Genomic DNA, 19,401 nt, shown 5'->3' with positions numbered 1-19,401 from the left:
AACATCATGATGCAGATATAAAAGTAAAAATGAGGCTTTGTCAGGTCTGTCTCAAGAGGAGAAGAAAACTACTTTTATAATGGTCGTTTGTTGAACGGAGGTCGGATCGATCATGATGCAATCGAGAGAGTTGGGAAATCTAAATGCTGAATGGTTTTTAGACACAGCATCAAGAGAATTAATCTCAAGTTGAATTTTAGATCTAGAACAGATTGTTAGCTGAATTTACATGCAGATGTCTGTTTATAGAGATTCAGGTAGTCGCTGATGGGAGCCGGGTTGTCGTTACAGCGGATTACGTTCCGCCCGCTTTTGCTCTCCACGTGGACTGTTTTTCCTGCATGCACTGCAACCTGCTGATACGTGATTGGTCAATATTACTCGGACTGCAAGCGGAGCACAAACAGAAAATTGCCATCCCTGAAATCCACATCACTGCCTACAGATTCAACATTTCTGTGTAGAATCTGTAAATAAAGACTACAAATATCCAAACAGTGTCGCTTGTGCGACGGCCATGGTTAGCTCTGGTTGTAAGTCTCTCTTTCAGACTGTTTGCCTTCATCTGAGCATCCAATTTGTTTCTTTTTCTTTGGATTTTCACTTATTTTTGAAGTTGTATCTGTAGTCATCGATCTTTTCTTTGTTTGTTCAGCCATAGTAGATTACTGTTTACTCGCAACACTTGCAGAGAGCGGAAAAGCAGCCGCTCAGCTCCGCCTACCCTCTCTGGCAGACCAACCACTGCTGGGTGATGGAAAACGAGTCACTAACTGGGCGCTGCTTGTGATTTTTTTTTTTCGAAAGTCACGCCAGACAGCCAGTCTGTAATACTGCGAATGCAAAGGCTTTCATCAGTGGGCTATAGGCTCAATCACCATTGTGTTACCTCGTTCGGTGATAGATAGGGACTTAACAGACATTTATTTACATGAAAATCTTCTAGATTATTACTTTAATAGTAATTGATTCCCCATTTCAGCTCTAAAGATGAGCAATTAAAAGAAACGTCTCTCTCAAAACAGCACAAAAAGCAGCTACCAATAATGCATCATGCTTTCCCCATTTCGTCAAGTTACTGTGTATTTTCTTATTTCTTACCAAAGCAGCCGTAAAGTCACGTAAGAAATTATTTTCTGTGCAGCTACAGTACCGCCGAGTTTAATGGAAGACATTTTCTCCCGCAGTCTAAAAAAAGATTCAAATCTGAATCAAAGAGCAAGGCCTTCGTTCCACTTTGCACTGACGCTCGACAATAATACAGCGAGAAATCCATCACGGAGGATGAAGAGATTCCCTTTTCTCCCTTTATCCTCATCCTGTCAGGTCTGATTGAAAAAGTTCTCCCTCTTGTGCTGTTGACACGCCCCTCCCTGAGAGACGTGACTTCATGCACATTTGGGGGCTTTTTAAAAAGACATTCAGATTTGGAGCTGCTGTACGACGATCCTCCAGTGTGGATACTTTGTCCAAGTTAACACATAAACAACGTGATTAATATGGAGTCTATATTATCGTGCATGTACATAATAGAGTAATTAATCAAGTGGTGATACTGCGGATAATTCCTGGTCTATTTAATAAAATATGGATGTAAATGGAGGGCGGCTTTTACCCTGAAAGGTGGTATGTGTTAGCACAAAGGTGTTCCCATAGAGACAGAACATAATCAATAGCTGTGGATGTGCTCAGGTGGTAATGTGTGTGTGGCTTTATGAATGAGAATCAGGCTTTTTCTGAGGAAGTGCAACAACAGAGGAGGTCTAAACTGTGTTGTTGACATCATTTTGACATCTCTAGAATTGCACCAGTCCTCCACTGAAGAGCCAATTATTCTGTGTATCCTATTGCTGACTCAAGACTGGGTTTGGTGGAGGGATGTGTGTGATGTACTAAATAAGAAGGTTATTAGCAGGTTTGCTGAATCGACGTAGCAGTAGCAGTAGCAGTCAGGAGGGTTACAAAAGGTCACCTTCATTAACCGCCAATCTTCTCTCATCCTCTCCTCTCCTCTCTCAGGTCTCCAGGGCTGTAGGCGTTTCCAGTCTTCCGCAGTCAACTACAGCGCCATGTTGCTGGAGGCTGACAGCGAGCGGCTCTACGTCGGGGCTCGGGGGGCTGTATTCGCTCTCAATGCCTCTGACATCTCAGCCAGCTCTGCTCTCACTGTGAGTTTGTTTGTCTCTGTGTTGCTGCGAGTCGTTTGCCTCCTCTTCCGCCGACTCCTAACTCTGCCACCGCCTCATTTGCATCGCTCAGCGCAGGAACTTTTTTTGAGACCGTATTTCATTTTGAGGTGTTTACTCCCCTGTCACACCCTCGTGTTTGTGTGTATTCAGATTACTCTCTACACAGTAACGCCACAGGAGCATCTTGCTGCATAAATTCACATATTAATGAGGGACCAACAAACCACTGTATCAACAGACTGTAACTTCGTGTTAATATCATCCCCTTATCGGAGCATGTTAACACAGAAATGCTTTTTAATGAATGCAGATATTAATAAACTATCTACTTCATCCCAACATGGTTTCTGTTCAGATGGAACACTTGGGAGTTATTTGTATAAAGAATAGAGTTTATGGTTTGAACAGGCTTTTCTGCACAACGCAAGTTAGCAATGTTGGACGGTCAAAGAGGCTAATTCCGGTTGTTATTAATATTGCAAGTTATGTAAAGTTGTAATCTCTTTGACTTCTTTTTCTTTGGATTTTCACTTATTTTTGAAGTTGTATCTGTAGTCATCGATCTTTTCTTTGTTTGTTCAGCCATAGTAGATTACTGTTTACTCGCAACACTTGCAGAGACCGGAAAAGCAGACGCTTAGCTCCGCCTACCCTCTCTGGCAGACCAACCACTACTGGGTGATGGGAAACGCGTTACTAACACAGCCACAGACACCCAGTGTATAAATTTGTTGTTGAATATGATGGGACATTTTTTCCTCTTGTTCTATTTTTAACAATTTTCATTTCAAACCACATTTTTGATGATTTTTATGGCTGGAGATTTTTCTGCTATTGCTGAATGTTATGTTGTTTAAAAATGAACATGAACTTGTTTTCTTTGCATTATTCGAGGTCTGAAAAACATCTTTTTTGCAGTTACCAACCAGTCGACTTTATTTATACAGCACATTTTAAAAACAACAAGGTTACCAAAGTGCTGCACAACAGATAAAAACAGTAAATAAGCAAAATTCAAATGTTAAAATAAATATATAAAAAGTAAAAGATTAAAAAACACATACAATATATAAAACACAAAACAACAACCAATGATTTAGAAACAATAAAAGACAAACAGAGACCGCACAACTCTCATACTGGATTAAAAGCCAAGGAATAAAAATGTGTTTTAAAAGTATCTAGAGTGGGGGCCATTTTGACGTGAGTGGGAAGCTCATTCCACAATTTAGGAGCTACCTCTGAAGAACCAGTCGAGAATGTTTTATCTGGAAATAGGAGAAATGTTGCGTACAATAAAACAAGTGTTACACAAACACAAACCTACAAATAGTAGAACCAGAGAAAAACACATTTTTGCAGTGGTCTCTTCTGTTTTTTCCGGAGCTGTATTCTTAGTGTTATCACCAGTAATGTGAGGTGTCACCAAATCAACCAGAGCTGAAATATAAAGCATTATCACTTTTAGATTATGTTCATTTCTGATGGCATCATTGTCTTTTTCCATACATGTATTTTCAGCCGGGTTGCTGTGACCGAGTCTCGTCCTCATAATGTTGCTTTCTGCCGGATTATTTCATTAGAGTCATCTGTTCCTTTAAGTACCTTAATCTGCAAACACTCTTTGATCTGTCATGCTGCTTTCTGTGTTTGTTACCTGCTGACAACCTGACGTCAAGCCGTTATGCTAATTATGCTCATACAGCAGCAGTGTCTGTCATTAGGTATAATTACTGGTTTGTGTGTGCAACACCAACACGCAACCGCTCCTCCATCTCCTCCCATAAATATAAATATGTTAAGTCAACTTTCTCAAGAGTTTCAAACATCAAGCAGCTGTTTCAACATTCAGAAATTCAGATGCTGTGAAGGCAAAATTCCTCATGTATGAATTATTAAAAGCAGATATAACTGCTGTCAGATGTGTGGTATTTTGCTCAAATTTATGCAAGTCACTGATGTGAAACGATCAAGCTCTCTCTTTCTGACTAACTCTGCGCTATGTGGTGTGTTTTAGATTGAGTGGGAGGCCTCCCCCGAGCAGAAGCGTCAGTGTCTGCTCAAGGGAAAAGACAATAAGGTAGGCATTTAGTCGTTCTTCCTCCCTCAGTCTTTCCTTTTCATCTTTTTCTGTTTGCTTCTCTCCGATGAGTTTATATTCCCCGCCCGTCACATCTTCTCCGTCTTTCTCTTCCTTTTCCAGACGGAGTGTTTTAATCACATTCGCTTCCTCCAGAGGTTCAACTCCACTCATCTCTACATGTGTGGGACTCATGCCTTCAGACCGCTCTGTGCTTACATCGTATGTCAATGCAGAATACTTAACAAGCCTTCCAGTGCTGTTTATATTATAGTTGGGGAAAGTGTTTGCATGTTGCATTTAGCTAACACAACTTCCTCTGCACCCTGTATAGAATGAGGAGAGGTTTGTGATGTCATCTCCTCCTGAAGAGGGACGAGACAAATGCCCCTACGGCCCGACTACAGGCTACACAGGCCTCATCATCGGTAAGCCCCTAAACGTCTGTCAGTCACTTCAAGAGTTCTTCTAAACAGCTGTATAACCTGACTTATTGTTTTCCCCTGCAGACCAGCAGATGTATACGGCCTCGCAGTACGAGTTTAGGAGCTTTCCAGATATCCGCCGCAACTCTCCGTCTCCCACACTGAAGACAGAAGATGCCCCCACGCGCTGGCTGAGTGGTGAGTAAATCTTCGGGGATGATAAAAAGCCTTTCTAGCATGTTCCAAGAGTTCAGAGCTTCTCTGCGTGAACCAGCTAACACCAGGATTAAGATCCATATCAACAACTTTTCAGCTGAAGTAGCAACAGAAACTCAGACACTGATTCTTTCTAAGTGTCAGCGGATCAATAATGCATTATTTTACTTTCCTTACATAAACTTCCGATTGCTCCACTAACTCTTAAAGGAAGCACACTTAGTTTTGGAGCACCTTAAGCTCAGTTGGTAGAGTGCACGCCTCGTATACAGAGGCTACAGTCTGCACTGCAGCATCCTGTTGCTGCATGTCATCCCCACTTTACCTTCCACATATTCTCTCTCTTTACCGTCCTATCCAGTAAAACCAAAATGATACAAAAGATAAATAAAGTTTTAGTCACACTTTTAGAACACTTTGTTCATTACTTGTTGGTTAAAAAGAAAGTACTGCAGGGATTGCTGTGGCATTATTTTTACGGTTCCCTGACAGTGACTCCTAACAACTCTGATGACGCCCTGGTTCATCATCCTCCAGCGTCACATATGTTTTAAATAAAATGCCTTTCAGATGAACTTCCATGTAATTTGGTAGATAAATTTATATTCCACCCAAAGTAAGTTTAAAATGTTTGATGATCCCTTGAACTTTTCATGTAACCCCAGCATCAGTTTGTCGCTTTGGTTTATGATCTGCAGAAATAAATAAAAAACCTGCAGAATGAACGACAGTCCCATCTGCTTTAAAGTTGTAATCTCAAAGATCTCAGTTTAGTCCTCTTTGGCAGCACCTATTGCAAGAAGCCGTAATTACAGGAGCACACTTCACAGATATTCAAACAGTGCTGCATGTGTGGCGTCCACGGTTGGCTCCGGTTGTAACTCTTGATTTTCCTTTTTAGACTGTTTGCTTCATCTGAGCGTCCAATTTGTTTCTTTTTCTTTGGATTTTCAATTATTGTTGAAGTTGTATCTGTAGTCATCCATCTTTTCTTTGTTTGTTCAGCCATAGTAGATTACTGTTTACTCGCAACACTTGCAGAGACCGGAAAAGCAGCCGCTTAGCTCCACCTACCCTCTCTGGCAGACCAACCACTGCTGGCTGATGGAAAATGCAATGACCATTGTGTTACCTCATTCGGTGATAGATAGTGACTTAACAGACATTTATTTACATGAAAATCTTCGAGATTATCACTTTAAATATACTTTTTGTTTGCATTCAGAGCTAGTTAGCAAACATTGCATGCATCCCCCCTTTTTGCTCTTTATTCTCACCGTCTGAAAAGGCGGTGGTAGTGCTGCGATTGCCGTGCCTTTGCCCTCGTTAAAGTCTGTTATCTTCATCTATCTCACCTTTTACTGTCATGTTGTGACTTCTTCGGTACACAGGGCAACTCCTGAACACCGTGACCTACTGACCTAAATGACACTCCACAGTTGTAAACACTGTCAGCTGTTGATTATTTTATACGAGGCAGAAAAAGATTCATTTGTTGATTCATTTAAAAAGAAGTGCATCCTTTTCTCCCCCACACAGAGGCAGACTTCGTGGGCTCTGCGCTGGTGCGGGAGAGTTCGGGCAGCAGCGGCGGCGGCGACGACGATAAGATCTACTTCTTCTTCACCGAGAAGAGCCAGGAGCAGACGACGACCTACAGCCACAGCAGGGTGGCACGGGTGGCTCGTGTTTGTAAGGTGCGTGCAGATATCATTTGCAAGTCTTACATCAAACCAGCTTGAGTGAAGTCGTATTTGATGATAGTAGCAGGTGATATAATAGATGAAGGGCTGGATGGGGAATGCATTTGTAACAAGGCTCCCGGTGTGATTAGATGAGCAGTCTGATGAATGGGCTGCAGAGTCAGTGTGGCTCTGAGTGAGAGGGATGGATGTCTGCAGGGGACTGTTTAAAACCACCTGCTGCTTAAAATGCAAATGATTTACATTTCCTGCTGTCCAGGAAGGGGTTAAAGCTATTTAGCTTCAGTTGTAAGATGTAATAACCTTGTTGTTCTCTCCTGGGTCAACTTAAAGTACTCACTAGTTCTCTCCTTGGGAGTGTGCAGCATATTAGTTTTGACATCTTAACAGAAATACATGTCGGCGGCACGTGTATAATTTGCAGTTTGCCGCTGGCTGAATACATTTAAAAGTTAATATCAAAGGCAAAGATGATGACTGGAGAGAATCGCGACCTTGAGGCTGATTTTTGTCTCAGGAGTTTGAACCTTTAAACACAGACACTCAAACCTGTACATTGCACTGGGGACCTATGGGAAGCCATTACCTCATCAATGCTCTCATTATCCCTCTCCTTTGCCATCTGTTGCACTCTTTAGGAGGTTACTTCCCCTCATGTGCCACCTTGAGCCACGCATTCAGTTTGTTTTGTCATCTCTCCAACGCTTACCTCATATGACCCCCTCTGCTCCCTCCTCCTCCTCTGTTTGTCCTTCTCCTCCACCTTTCCTCCCTCAGGGCGACCGCGGAGGACGATTAACGCTGCAGAAACGCTGGACGTCCTTCCTCAAGGCCAGGCTGGCGTGTTCCCTGCCCGAGTACGACTTCCACTTCAACATGCTGCGGAGCATGTTCGTCATGCCCGGCAACGCGCCGCAGGACACGCTCTTCTACGGCATCTTCGGCCTGGAGTGGTGAGTGGAAAACGTGTGCGTTGGCGATATATCAGCTGAAAGGGACTTTGAAGACGCGAATGTAAATGAGTGAGGCGAAGATGAAAGGAAGCGATCGATACTTGGAGACAGCCGGAGAAGACAGGAAGGGACGAGATGAAAGAGAGGAGAACTCTGTGAGAAAAGGACGTTGGGTGCACGACTTTTGCAGCAGTTTGAGGAGAGAATATTAATTAAAAATGCAGATTTAGACGAGCTTAAAAGAAGTTAAAGTTTTAATCCTTTCGATTTTAATCCTGGTTGATTTAGCAACATCTCTGTGTAGCATGGTAACTGCAAGTGTGGTTTAATAAATGATAAAGGGACTTATATTGCGCTTTTTTGTCTTACGACCGCTCAGAGCACTTTTACACTATATGACACATTCACTGACTCATTCACACACTGATGGCAAAAGCCTAAGTGCCAATCTTCAATCAGTATCTATGCCCATTCATACCCAATGGCTATGCCTTCTGGAGCAATGTGGGGTTCAGGGTCTTGCCCATGGACACTTCAACAGGCGGCTGTAGCAATCAGGGATCGAACCGCTAACCCTCCGATCCGCCGACTCTACCGCTGAGCCGCAGCCGCCCCCCCTAATAGTAGAGCCAACACTCATTGAGCAGGTACTTCATTACAGATACAACAGAAGGTCTACTTGTGAATGTGTTTACAGCACAACCAAACAAACTAAAGAAGTTTGGAAATGATTGCAAATAGGGCGCAATATTTTTAAAGGGTGAAATGTGTGTTAAAAACATTTTAATTTAAATATTGTGCTGCAGAGACGCTCTGGCCTGCACATCATACACAGACGGAAGTATCAAATATCTTCGCTTGGTGCATATCCCTGCAAAAATCCCACCATGATCATTATCATTCCCTTTAATATCATATCGAAATCGCAATATGAGTCAGAAAAATCACAATTAGATATTTTTTCACAATCGTTCAGCCCCAAACTGATTTCATTCTGCTCACGGTGTTGGTAGTTTCCCACACGACAGGGCCCAATAACGTGGGTGAGCTTGTTGAGGATTTGGGGGTGCAGCTCAAAGCAGCTGTTTCTTCTCGTTACATTACGTTCTTGCAGAATACACATTTGCCATCCCACTGTTTCGCTGGTTAAACACTTTAAATGTCATGCTGTGGAAGTAGGAAATGCCGAGTTTGCATTAGCAGTAAGTTAATACATCTCTGTAAACATGTCTGTGTAAAGAGAGAGAGACTTGTAACGGTGCGCCTCTCCTAAAGGGAGTTAAATTGATCAGAAGTATATGCACGCAGCGTTTTCCTGTGAATGGCTTTTCATAGGTCCAATGCGTAAACGGCAGAAAAATAACTTCACAGATAGATAATTACTGAAGTGAATACATAAAAAGGTTATCATGTCGTGTCTTTAAACTAATAACTGAATCAAAAATGACATTAGATTCAAGTACAACATTAGAAAACTAGCTTCCACTTTTGAATGTGCTGTAGTTTCTGCAAGGCTGAATGATTTGAAAAGAGGAAGTTATCTGCAAAAGCAAAACATTTAGTCGTGGGAAAGCAGCATTTTAGTTCTGTGAGGATACTGCCGTCTCCTCTCCCGTCTCTACCTCAACTCCTACTACACCTCTCTGAAACCATTTTGTAGTTCACTCTTCTTCCCTCCCACTCTCCTCCGAGATCTATGATCATCTTCATACGATCTCTGACAGAGCTCATCCCCTCCCTCGCTCCCCCGTGCTTTCCTCCCGTTTGTCTCTCTCCGTGTACCGTCAGCTAGGTGAGCCACTGATCTACTGTACCCCGACTGCTGTCCCTATGGCAACACCGGGTTTACTAATGTTATTGTTCACAGCCTGTGCTCTGGTCTTTTTCCTCACTCCGTGTGTGTGTGTGTCGCTGTCTTTAGGAAAAACGTGAAGGCGTCTGCGGTGTGTCGGTTCTCTCTGTCTGAAGTCCAAGAGGCCTTTCAAGGACCGTACATGGAGAACCAGGACTCCGGCTCTAAGTGGAAGGAATACACTGGAAAGATCCCTGACCCACGACCTGGAACGGTAAACACACGCACACACACAGGGGCACTGCTAACTCTCAGTCTCCTTAACACAAGATGAAGCAGAGAAAAATGGTCTCCTTCTTCATTATCCCTCAATGATTCACACCAGAAAATCCCTGCAGAGAGCAAATGAAACTTATTCAAAGTAAAAATGTATTACGAGAGGAAGCGGAGGAAAAGATGGAGGGAAAACTATAGAGACGACGAGCGGCAGCCTCAAGAATGGGGCTCAAACACAACCAGCTTATGTGACTGAAACCCATTTTCATGGCGATTAACTCCGGCCCGTAGCTTTGGTGACAATGGCTTAGTGTGGCAGCCAGCGCTGTGGCGTCGTTAGCAGGAGCAGACATTATCCACTGTAGTGTCACTTCGACACTTTGTAGGACTTAATTTTAACGTTGCTATTAAAGGGAAAAGGAGAAGCGGTCAAGGGTTTTAACTGGGGAGTGTGAAAGCCTCTTAGGAGAAGTGGAAAGGACATAAAGAGAAAGAGAAGATGTTCCCTTCGTCAGGTGCAGAGATAGCTGAGTTGCCCGCGTGTCAGCACAAGCTGGCTGCTGAACTCACACGCGCTCCTTGTTCAAGTGTAGAGATGCATTTCGCCCCGACTCAATCTTCCACAGGCTCGGGCTTAAGTTTCCCTGCAGACCATCTCGCTAAGCCTCGTGACACGCTCGCTTCCCTCCACTCTCCGCCTCTGTTTCCAGACAACTTTATTACAAATGATCCAAAAATGTCTCCCTTCTCCCTGCAGCTCACATCCTGCCTCCTAACTTGCTTATCATCCCTCCTCTCATCGCTCTCTCGCTCACTCTTCTTTTCCTGCAGTGCATAACCGACACTCTGAGGGCCAAGGGCATAAACGTGTCCACCTCGCTGCCTGATGAGGTGCTGGACTTTGTCAGGAGGCATCCTCTGATGTCTCAGCAGGTCCAACCTTCAGACAGACGCCCACTTCTGTTCAGGAGGACCACAGACTACACACACATGGCTGTACAGATGATCCAAGGCTTAGACGGAGAAAAATACCATGTTTTATACATGGGCACAGGTGTGTATGAATCCATGTCAGGTAGTAATTGTGCAATCTGTTAAAGGAATAGTTCCACATATTTGATTTCTTGCAGATTGTTTAATTAGAACATTGATACCACTTTCTTTAAGTAGGTAATTATCTTGAAGATTTAATTTAGATAAACAGTAATCTACTATGGCTGAACAAACAAATACCCACCTAAATTTAGCGTGTTGACGCGGGCTTTTCAGACCCGGGAAGAGCTGCTTATAGATGCTGATTGTCTCTTTTCCCATTGCCAGTGAAGTATACTCCTTTCGGTCTCTTTTCTGCTGCGTCACCGTCTGACGTCACAAACACGCCCGAAGCAGGGTTAGTAAACAGTGAAGATGTTACGGTGGTTAGGTCTTTATTGTATCTGTAACTCATTCAGTCTGCGTATCAAGCTCGGCGCCGACAAATTTGGAACGATGTTCGAGCGCTGCTGGGATGGAGACGGGCGGAATTTGTAGCAGAGACAGAGAATAGCATCGCGCCGGAAAGGGGTAGGAGATTAGCGTGTTGACACGGGTTTGGTGTTCCCATCAGTGCCGATCGGAGCCGAAGCCATAATTACCCGGGTCTACTGCAGAGTCATTTGATCTGGATGCAGATTGTAGCCTTTCCCATTAAGCAAAAAAGCCGGGTGTTAGCGGGTTTTTTGACCAGTGGGAAACCAGCTAAAGAAAAGACCGATGACTACAGATACAACTTCAAAAATAAGTGAAAATCCAAAGAAAAAGAAACAAACTCGACGCTCAGATGAAGGAAAACAGTCTGAAAAGGAAAGCGACCGTCAGCGAGGAAAATCAAGAGTTACATTGGGAGCCAACCGTGGACGTCACACATGCAGCACTGTCTGGATATCTGGGAAGTGTGCTCCCGCAATTACCATTTATTGCCATAGGTGCGAAAGAAACCGAGATCGAGATGACAACTTTAAGCTAAATATTAAGACACAGTGTAGCCAGGAGATGCTTTGCTTAGAACATAGATTGAAAACAGGAGGCCTGGCCAACTCAAAGGCTACTCAAGGTAATAACACCTGCCACAACGGATTATGTCCTGGACCAGTTATTGGCCGAGGGAGGTGACTTCCTGGAGTCTTTTGCCAGCGTGGCTAGGCAAATCTGTCATACACTTAATAGATATATTACCTACCTTCTGTTCAGCTCGGAGTTTTCCCACTTTGGCATCTGAAATAGGCAGGGGGAAACGCTAAATCAGGGTTTATTTGAAGATTAACATCACAACATTATTGTAAAGCAGTTACATCCCACTCTTTTTGGTTGTTACACCTTATTACGCACTCCACTGTGGTGAACTCTCATTAGCTTCTTGTTGCTCCTAAACTTCTTTTTTGCTCGTTTTTGTAGTAAGATGTGCTAGATGTTTGAACCTTTTATACACAGCAACTATGGCTGCATTTATGTACCACCTCTCGAGTTATCTTCTAAATCAATCATAGTGATGTGTTTTGAAACTGGCCACAGAAACACAAATTACACTCAGTTTACTGCATGTTTATTTCTAATGTTTTTCCTCTTTGTATGCATCACGCAGATGAAGGCTGGTTACATAAAGCTGTCGAAATCGAGGGTCAGCTGCACATTATCGAGGAGCTCCAAGTCTTTGAAGAAGCACAGCCTGTAAACAACCTGCTGATATCTGCAAAACAGGTAAGCGTGTCCGACCATCACACACACACACATTGAAGGATATATTTACATCCTCCAGTATTTAAATCCCCTCTCTCCGCCCACAGATGAGTGTGTACGTGGGCTCTCCCTCAGGCGTGGTGCAGCTCCCCCTCTCTAACTGTGGCAGATACACGTCCTGCTACGACTGCATCTTTGCCAGGGACCCTCACTGTGCCTGGAACGGAGCCCAGTGTGTGGACATCATGGCGCAGGCAGACAGGTGAGTGCTGGCGGGCGTACGTGTGTGTGATCGGATCAGGTGAAAGTGCTGCAGGTGCCCGTTTGTTTGTTTGATTTGACTGACCTGAAGTGCCGTGTCACAATGCTCCCAGAACTGTTGCGTAACCACAGCATTGGCAGAAACTTGATGCTGGCTGTGATAGTAAACATAGTGTGCAGCTGTGTACTTAAAGTGTTCTGATTAATCTAGACAGGATCGCTAACTATGTAGGAAGTTGTTGAGGAAATAAATGAAGCACAAAAAGAGTCTATGCATCCGATGTTGTGTCCCTGAAAAAGCACCTCTGTCTTTAAAAAGCGCTATATAAATAGATTTTGCTTACTTGCTTACAGTGTTTATTCTTTGCAAAAATATACTTACTTTTCTGTCATCTTCCTTTTAACAGATCCTCTTTAATCCAGGACATCCAGCATGGCAGCAGGGGATGTGAAGGCACACAAGATGGTAAGCAGAAATCTTATTTTGTGCGAGGTGCTTTTAAAAAAGTGATACGAATGATGAAAGGGAGGTAGAAAATAGAGAATGTAAGTTAGGACTTGAAAGATGTATAGTTGTCATCAGACGGCATCAAGGCCTCTTTGAAAGTTGATTATGCGCACCGCGTTGGCAAAATCCTCTTCTCCCTTCTTTAATCACATTTTTGCCATCTCCGGAGAGACGTCTGTTTGATATTCAAGTCAGGCTAATGCCTTCTCTCACTTCACACTTTCAATCTGATAAAATATAGAATCTTCTCTCCCCCCAAAAGTTGTTCTCTTTCGACACAAGGTAAAACGACGGCAGGGATTTAAATGATATGTAATCGGAGATTATGCATCATTACCTTTTGGAGGCCGTTTGTATATTTAGCAGGTGTGAAGCGATTAACATATAAAAGGAGTCAGAGGTGTCCTTTACACTTAATGTGAGATCACAGAAAGGCAGAGTCACATCGTCCTTTGGTTTCTGAACGCCCATTCTGAAGCCTCGAGTTCGGCATTGTAGCCATCACAGGTAGCCACGCCCTAACACACACTCTGCTTTATTGTACTCTAAATGGGAGCATAATTTACAGAACTGACATCATGCTTAATAGGAGGAAACTTCAAACTAGCGATTGAGACCATTAACTCCTTAATTCAACTGAGAAACAGGCTCATTTTCCATCTGGTTTCACACAATCAGACTGCTTTTTACAAATGGAGTCGCCCCCTGCTGGCCATTAGAAGGAATGCAGGTTTAAGGCACTTCTGTATTGGCTCAGCCTGTGAAACATTACTTACATCAAATTGTTATATAGAGTCTGTGTGTTTGATCCTCACTGTATTTATTTGTGTGTTTTCAGACGTTGCCCTTCGTAGCCGCTCTGTGCGGGTGGGTGACGATGTGCTGCTGCAGTGCGAGCTCAGCTCTAACTTGGCGTCACCTCTCTGGACTCTGGACGACAGCGAGCTGCAGGGCTACGGCCTCAACTCCGGCTTCAGAACCGGCACAGACGGCCTGCTGATCATCGAGGCCCGGCAGGACCAGAGCGGACTCTACACCTGCTACGCAGTCGAGAACAGCATCAAGGTGGCCATAGTTAGCTACAATGTCACCATCCGCCTGGACCTGCCCCCTCCCCCGCCTGTTGAGCCGACTGCAGACACTTATAGTTTATTTGCCACTCTGCCAGCAGCCACTGAGCATCCTACTTCTGAGAGGCCCCTGCCGCCTCCTCCGTCCCCTCTAATGCCCCACTCAGAGCTGCTCTCCCCCAGGAACATGGAGGCCATGTACCTCTCCCTCATCACCATCCTGGGAGGCCTGTGTGTGGTCCTCACCGTGGTCCTCGTCTATGTGGGCTTCTGCCTGAGAGTGGGTAACAGGGGGAAGTACTCATTACGTGCTGCAGCTGCAGCCTACCCCAACAGCAAGAGGCACAACAGGAACAGGAAACAGAGCAGAAACTCCGCCCACATGGAGCTGAAGACCATCTCAAGCCACTGCAACGGCAACGGAATATGTAATGGAGTTTCAAAGCAGCATAACGGCGACATCCACGAGGGGGGCTTCCTCCAGATCGTCCCCGGTGAGGGACACACATCACCCAATAAAGAGCCTCCTCCCCCGGCCCCTCCCCTACCACCGACTCCCCAGCTTCCTTCTCCAGAGTGCAGCTTCCCCAACGGGCTGTCAGCCACGCTGCCCAGCGTCCTGAGGAGGATGAACGGCAACAGCTACGTGCTGCTGAGGCAGAGCGACTCTGAAAACACGTCACCGATGTGCTACTCCTTCGCTGAGGAGCTCAACAGGATCTTAGAGAAGAGAAAACACACTCAGCTGCTGCCCCGGCCGGACGAGAGCTCTGTGTAGACAGATGTAGCTCCCCCTGTGGTGGGAGGACTGCTGTGTTTTTACCTGGTGCTGAAGTGCCTGGCATATGACTCATTGTTGGTGAAGCAATGAGAGAGTCTTACCTACAAACTTTCCATTGGATTTTTTTACAAGTCCGCTTTGAGACATTCCCGCTTTAAGAACGATGTTCGTCGACCTTAATTCCCAAATTTCCAAACTCACAACAAGGCAGAATCTGAAATGCCAGTGAAGGACCAAGCATTGATTGGAGAGACAGTCTAATCTACCTCACCTCAATACTGCTCAGACGGACATGTGCAGTCAGTCTGCAGACTGATCCCAGTTTCAGGCAACAGCAACATCTGTGATCCACAAAGCACAAAGCGAAACACAAAGACTCCGACAGCGAGCAGAGCCCCGCAGGAATATAAATACATGTGAAGACTTCTGCTGTGAGGCGGCCATATTTGGCTCGGTATCAACTGGAGGGCAGCTAGCCAAAGTTTGTTTGCACTGACGTGCACAGATGGCCTATGCATTTTTAAAACGTGACATTCACACTTTATGAATATTGAGGGAGGTGGACGTGGAGGCCGAGGGGATTTGGTTTGTGATGATTTCACTTTTCAAACTGACTTTAAAAACCGCAATAACCAACAGATATAATATAAGATAACAGCACGTAACACTTTACACCAGCCCTCATTAAGAAACGGTGAACTAATCATTATTTGACTTTAGTATTAAACATCATTTGGAGAACAGTTTGTTTGTTTTATATTTAACATTAATATATAAACATCTTTGACTGCCGCCTTTAACAATAATACACAGGTTATTACACCTGTGTGCAGCTCACAATCCATGATGCGTGGTTAAAAATAGATTGGCATATGCTGCAATTCTGTTAACAAATGTCCATTAAACACACATTTTCCAGGACCATATTTGCGTATAATATACAATATGTTGCAAATAAACAAGTTAGCAATGTGAATTACCCATTGCACAATTAAAAATGTTAGATAATGATTATTTCACCAGGTATTAATTAACAACCTGAGGAACATAAGACAGTATTATTGATTTGAATGCACTTTAAATACCCGTTTTAAAGCGCTTTGGGAACATTAACAGACACTTTCATGGAAATGAAGAAGCGGCAGCCCGACGGAGCTTTTTTATTCTCTCTGTCTGAAGAGCTGCAGCCGTGTCTGCTGGACCTTTTGACACAAGTGGATTACAAGGAAACACTGACTGTCTCAGCTGAGCCTGAAGCCACCGCTGACGGAGCGACACCCTGCAGGAGACTGCGAGACAGGATGACAGACTGTGGGGGCAAAGCGAGAGCCGAAAGCATCCAAGGTAAACAATCTTTGTATCTCGCCAGCACATCTTCAGCACAGGCGCTTTGCCAAACAGGCACTTAAAGTAATAGATCACAAAGTTAGAGTGCGGTGGGCACTGCACCAGTGTTTTAAAGACTTGATACTTACAGAACATTTAGGGCACAATGTTATCTTCCGATTTAATGAGTTTTAATCCATTTGTATGCTAACAGCTCATAAATCTGAAGCTGGGTTGTTTTAATTTGTTTAAAAAGTTTTGGTTCAGAGATGCCCCAATGAAAACATCTGCTACAGAGTGATTCACAGGCAAATTAATAACCAGACAACATATTTCATTTATTAGAAGAATCCAAGCGTAGAAGCAGAAACTAAGGACTTGTGGTTGTATAAATCAGGGTGACAGACAAGCTTCCAACTTGACACTGAGGCTCTCACGGACATTTCTTTTGCGGCTTTATCTTTACAGAAAAACACTTTACTTTCCTCACTCAATATCAGACTGTTTATTTTCCTCCTGCGTGTCCTCTTGCTGCATCTCGCTGTTGTTCTCCTGTCAGAGGGCAGTGTTAATTAAACACTCGTCCTATGACAAGTCTGACCTTATTGCAGAAGGATGGGGAGACAGAGTGAGTTAGAGATCTCCTCAGAGATTCAGGGCATAAAACACTCTCAAGCTCCCAATTATTTTCTCATGACCCCGGGCTCCGACTGGGGTTTCGTATTTTATTACTGCATGTCAGAAGGGAACCTGTCAAGTATACGTCTTTTGCTTATATGCACATATAGCGGAGCAGTTCATACGCCTCCATAGGCGATGCTGTGGCGCACTTGCATAATGGAACGTTTGATTGAATCTAATAAGCCTGCATTGTCAGGGTGGGAGATTCTGTTCCTGCTGCTGTGCTTGCACAAAGCACTTTCTAGTCAGTGTTCCTGATCAAAGGCATGAAAGGAGAAGGCTGTATCTGCACACACTGCACATTAAAAACCTTCATTAATGCCCTTTGACCTCATTTTAATAGGCCAGTTCGCCAATTTTCAACCTCAGTCCTATCACGGGGAGCTAATGCCATTATGGTAGAAAAAATGCAAATTCGCTCTGTGCCTTTGGAAGACGCTATCCGCTTCTCCAATGGGCCTTGGAAAACCTCCGCCAGATGACGTGTTTTACGTAGCCAAGGAGCTAGGACGCCCGCCTCCGATGTCATGTCTCGTTCAAAATCGTCATGTTTGAAAGGTCGACTGCAGACCCGAAGATTTTTTAGACAATCCACCGGTATATTCTCGTCATATGTCAGATTCTGTACCGCTCGGAGCCGTTGCCTGCAGCGAAACGGTAGTATTTCACTCTAGCGTCTCTCTCTGGGCCGTTCCCTTCAGAGGGAGGAGTGCAATGCATGCTGGGTGTTGTAGGAATGTAGAATGGGCGAAACCAGGAGCTATTTGTACAACCTTCTCCACAGCTATGGCGCCAATTTCAAATATTATTGCTTCTATCGATTACAGAGAACACCAGGTTTGACTGACAGCTGCTTTTTCCAGGGGCCAATTACTCCTTTAAAGCATGAGACAAGGGGAGCACACTAGCAGGCTGTATTTGTCAAGTTTTCTTTCCATATTCCTGAACCAACACCTCCAGTCAGTGTTGCTAATATGTAAATTCTTTGAGCTTTGCTTGCAAGCCTCAATGGCGACACATCACCACCGCATAATTCATGCCTGACTACCTTTTTTCTCTCGTTTGCAGGTCTCATGTGCAAGGGTCAGTCTGAATTCTTCCTAATTTCATTCCCGAGGACACCAACTCCCGGCCGGCGTCAGATGGCAGCACCGGCTGCAAAGATGTTCTTTTAATGAGCAGTGAAATGAAATTCGCCATCATTAGTGGACAGCAGAGTCAGAAGAGAAAGAAAGGCTGCATAAGGGCTACTGCATGAAAGTCTCTCCACCTACAGCTCTGCTCACACACAACTGGATCGTCGGCTTCAGTGTCTCACCGAGCGCTGTTTGTCCATCAGACAGCGGGTCTTTGTGGGCACAGAACATCCTTGCTTTGATGCAAACTTGTTAGACCAAACTCTATGTAAACTCTGTGACCTTTCCCTCACTCTTGCTGCATGAATTACTTTTTAACACTGCTGTGTCTCTTCTTTAAGTCAAGGAAACAACAAAGATGTTAATATTAATGAAAAGTGCCAACGTTGAAGTTTAAAAAGTGCTTCTTGAGCCTTTTTGTTTAAAAAAAAAAAACAGAAGGACAATGCTTTTAAAATGAGGAATATTTATTTTGAATTTTGTACATTGTGTTTTAGAAGTTATTGTGAATGTTTCTGTTTTTGAGTGCCACTTGTGAGACCCCCTCCTCGGGCACAGGTTGCTTGTGTTGCACAAAATGTGATTAATAGGAGCACGGTAGCCAAAAGCATGCAGAGGCTGAACCAGCAGAAGAAGACTTAATGTTTATAACCTACTAATGGGACACCAATGTACCTATTAACTATGACCTATTTATTAGGGAACACTCAGCTTTTCTGTCACTTTAATGTCCACATATTTGTTTGGTTTCTATTTGCATGTTACACCATTCTTGTGCACACAGAAAATCAGACTCTATTACTAAACTAACAGATAGAATAACAGGGCGGTGGGATCCTTCACATTTCAAGGAGTTGAAATAAAACTTTGTACTTAAATCTCGTCCTCTCCTCATCGTTTCTTTTCTTTATTTACACCTTGCCTCTTTAGAAAGATCGGTAGTTTAAAGATATAATCTCCAAATTCTCAGTTTTGTTCTATTTGGCTCAGTGGTAGAGTCGGTCGTCTTTCAATCGGAAGGTCGGAGGTTAAATCCCCAGCTCCCTCAGGCTACGTGTCGAAGCGTCCTTGGGCAAGACACTGAACCCCAAATTGCTCCCGGTGGCATAGCCAACGGGTATGAATGTGATATCTGATTGACAGTTTGGCACTTTACTCTGCCATCAGTGTGTGAATGGGTGAATGTGACATGTAGTGTAAAAGCAGCTTTGAGTGGTCGCAAAGACTAGAAAGGCGCTGTATAAATGCAATCCATTTACCATTTAAAGGCGATAAAAGCAATTGCAGGT

At 44.0% G+C, this 19,401-nt stretch overlaps 1 protein-coding gene across 1 annotated transcript in view; it reads left to right on the top strand.

Moving 5' to 3' along the window:
* The window catches only part of LOC138588696 (semaphorin-4G-like), a 30,535-nt gene extending 11,559 nt beyond the window's left edge, over positions 1-18,976 (top strand). The window contains exons 3-16 of the mRNA XM_069658931.1: positions 2,020-2,168; positions 4,207-4,269; positions 4,393-4,491; positions 4,604-4,697; positions 4,779-4,892; positions 6,450-6,607; positions 7,391-7,566; positions 9,488-9,632; positions 10,466-10,688; positions 12,255-12,370; positions 12,457-12,611; positions 13,018-13,076; positions 13,957-16,313; positions 18,045-18,976. Of these exons, the coding sequence (XP_069515032.1) occupies positions 2,020-2,168; positions 4,207-4,269; positions 4,393-4,491; positions 4,604-4,697; positions 4,779-4,892; positions 6,450-6,607; positions 7,391-7,566; positions 9,488-9,632; positions 10,466-10,688; positions 12,255-12,370; positions 12,457-12,611; positions 13,018-13,076; positions 13,957-14,966 (2,561 nt within the window). The 3' untranslated portion in view covers positions 14,967-16,313; positions 18,045-18,976. The remainder of the gene's footprint in view (positions 1-2,019; positions 2,169-4,206; positions 4,270-4,392; positions 4,492-4,603; positions 4,698-4,778; positions 4,893-6,449; positions 6,608-7,390; positions 7,567-9,487; positions 9,633-10,465; positions 10,689-12,254; positions 12,371-12,456; positions 12,612-13,017; positions 13,077-13,956; positions 16,314-18,044) is intronic.
* Positions 18,977-19,401: the final 425 nt, after the last annotated feature.

Source organism: Semicossyphus pulcher, unplaced genomic scaffold (genome assembly GCF_022749685.1).
Source record: "Semicossyphus pulcher isolate SPU_LCO1_2020_fin unplaced genomic scaffold, fSemPul1.0.p SCAF_12, whole genome shotgun sequence".
Lineage (NCBI taxonomy): Eukaryota > Metazoa > Chordata > Actinopteri > Labriformes > Labridae > Semicossyphus > Semicossyphus pulcher.
This window is presented reverse-complemented; position numbering and strand designations above follow the sequence as displayed.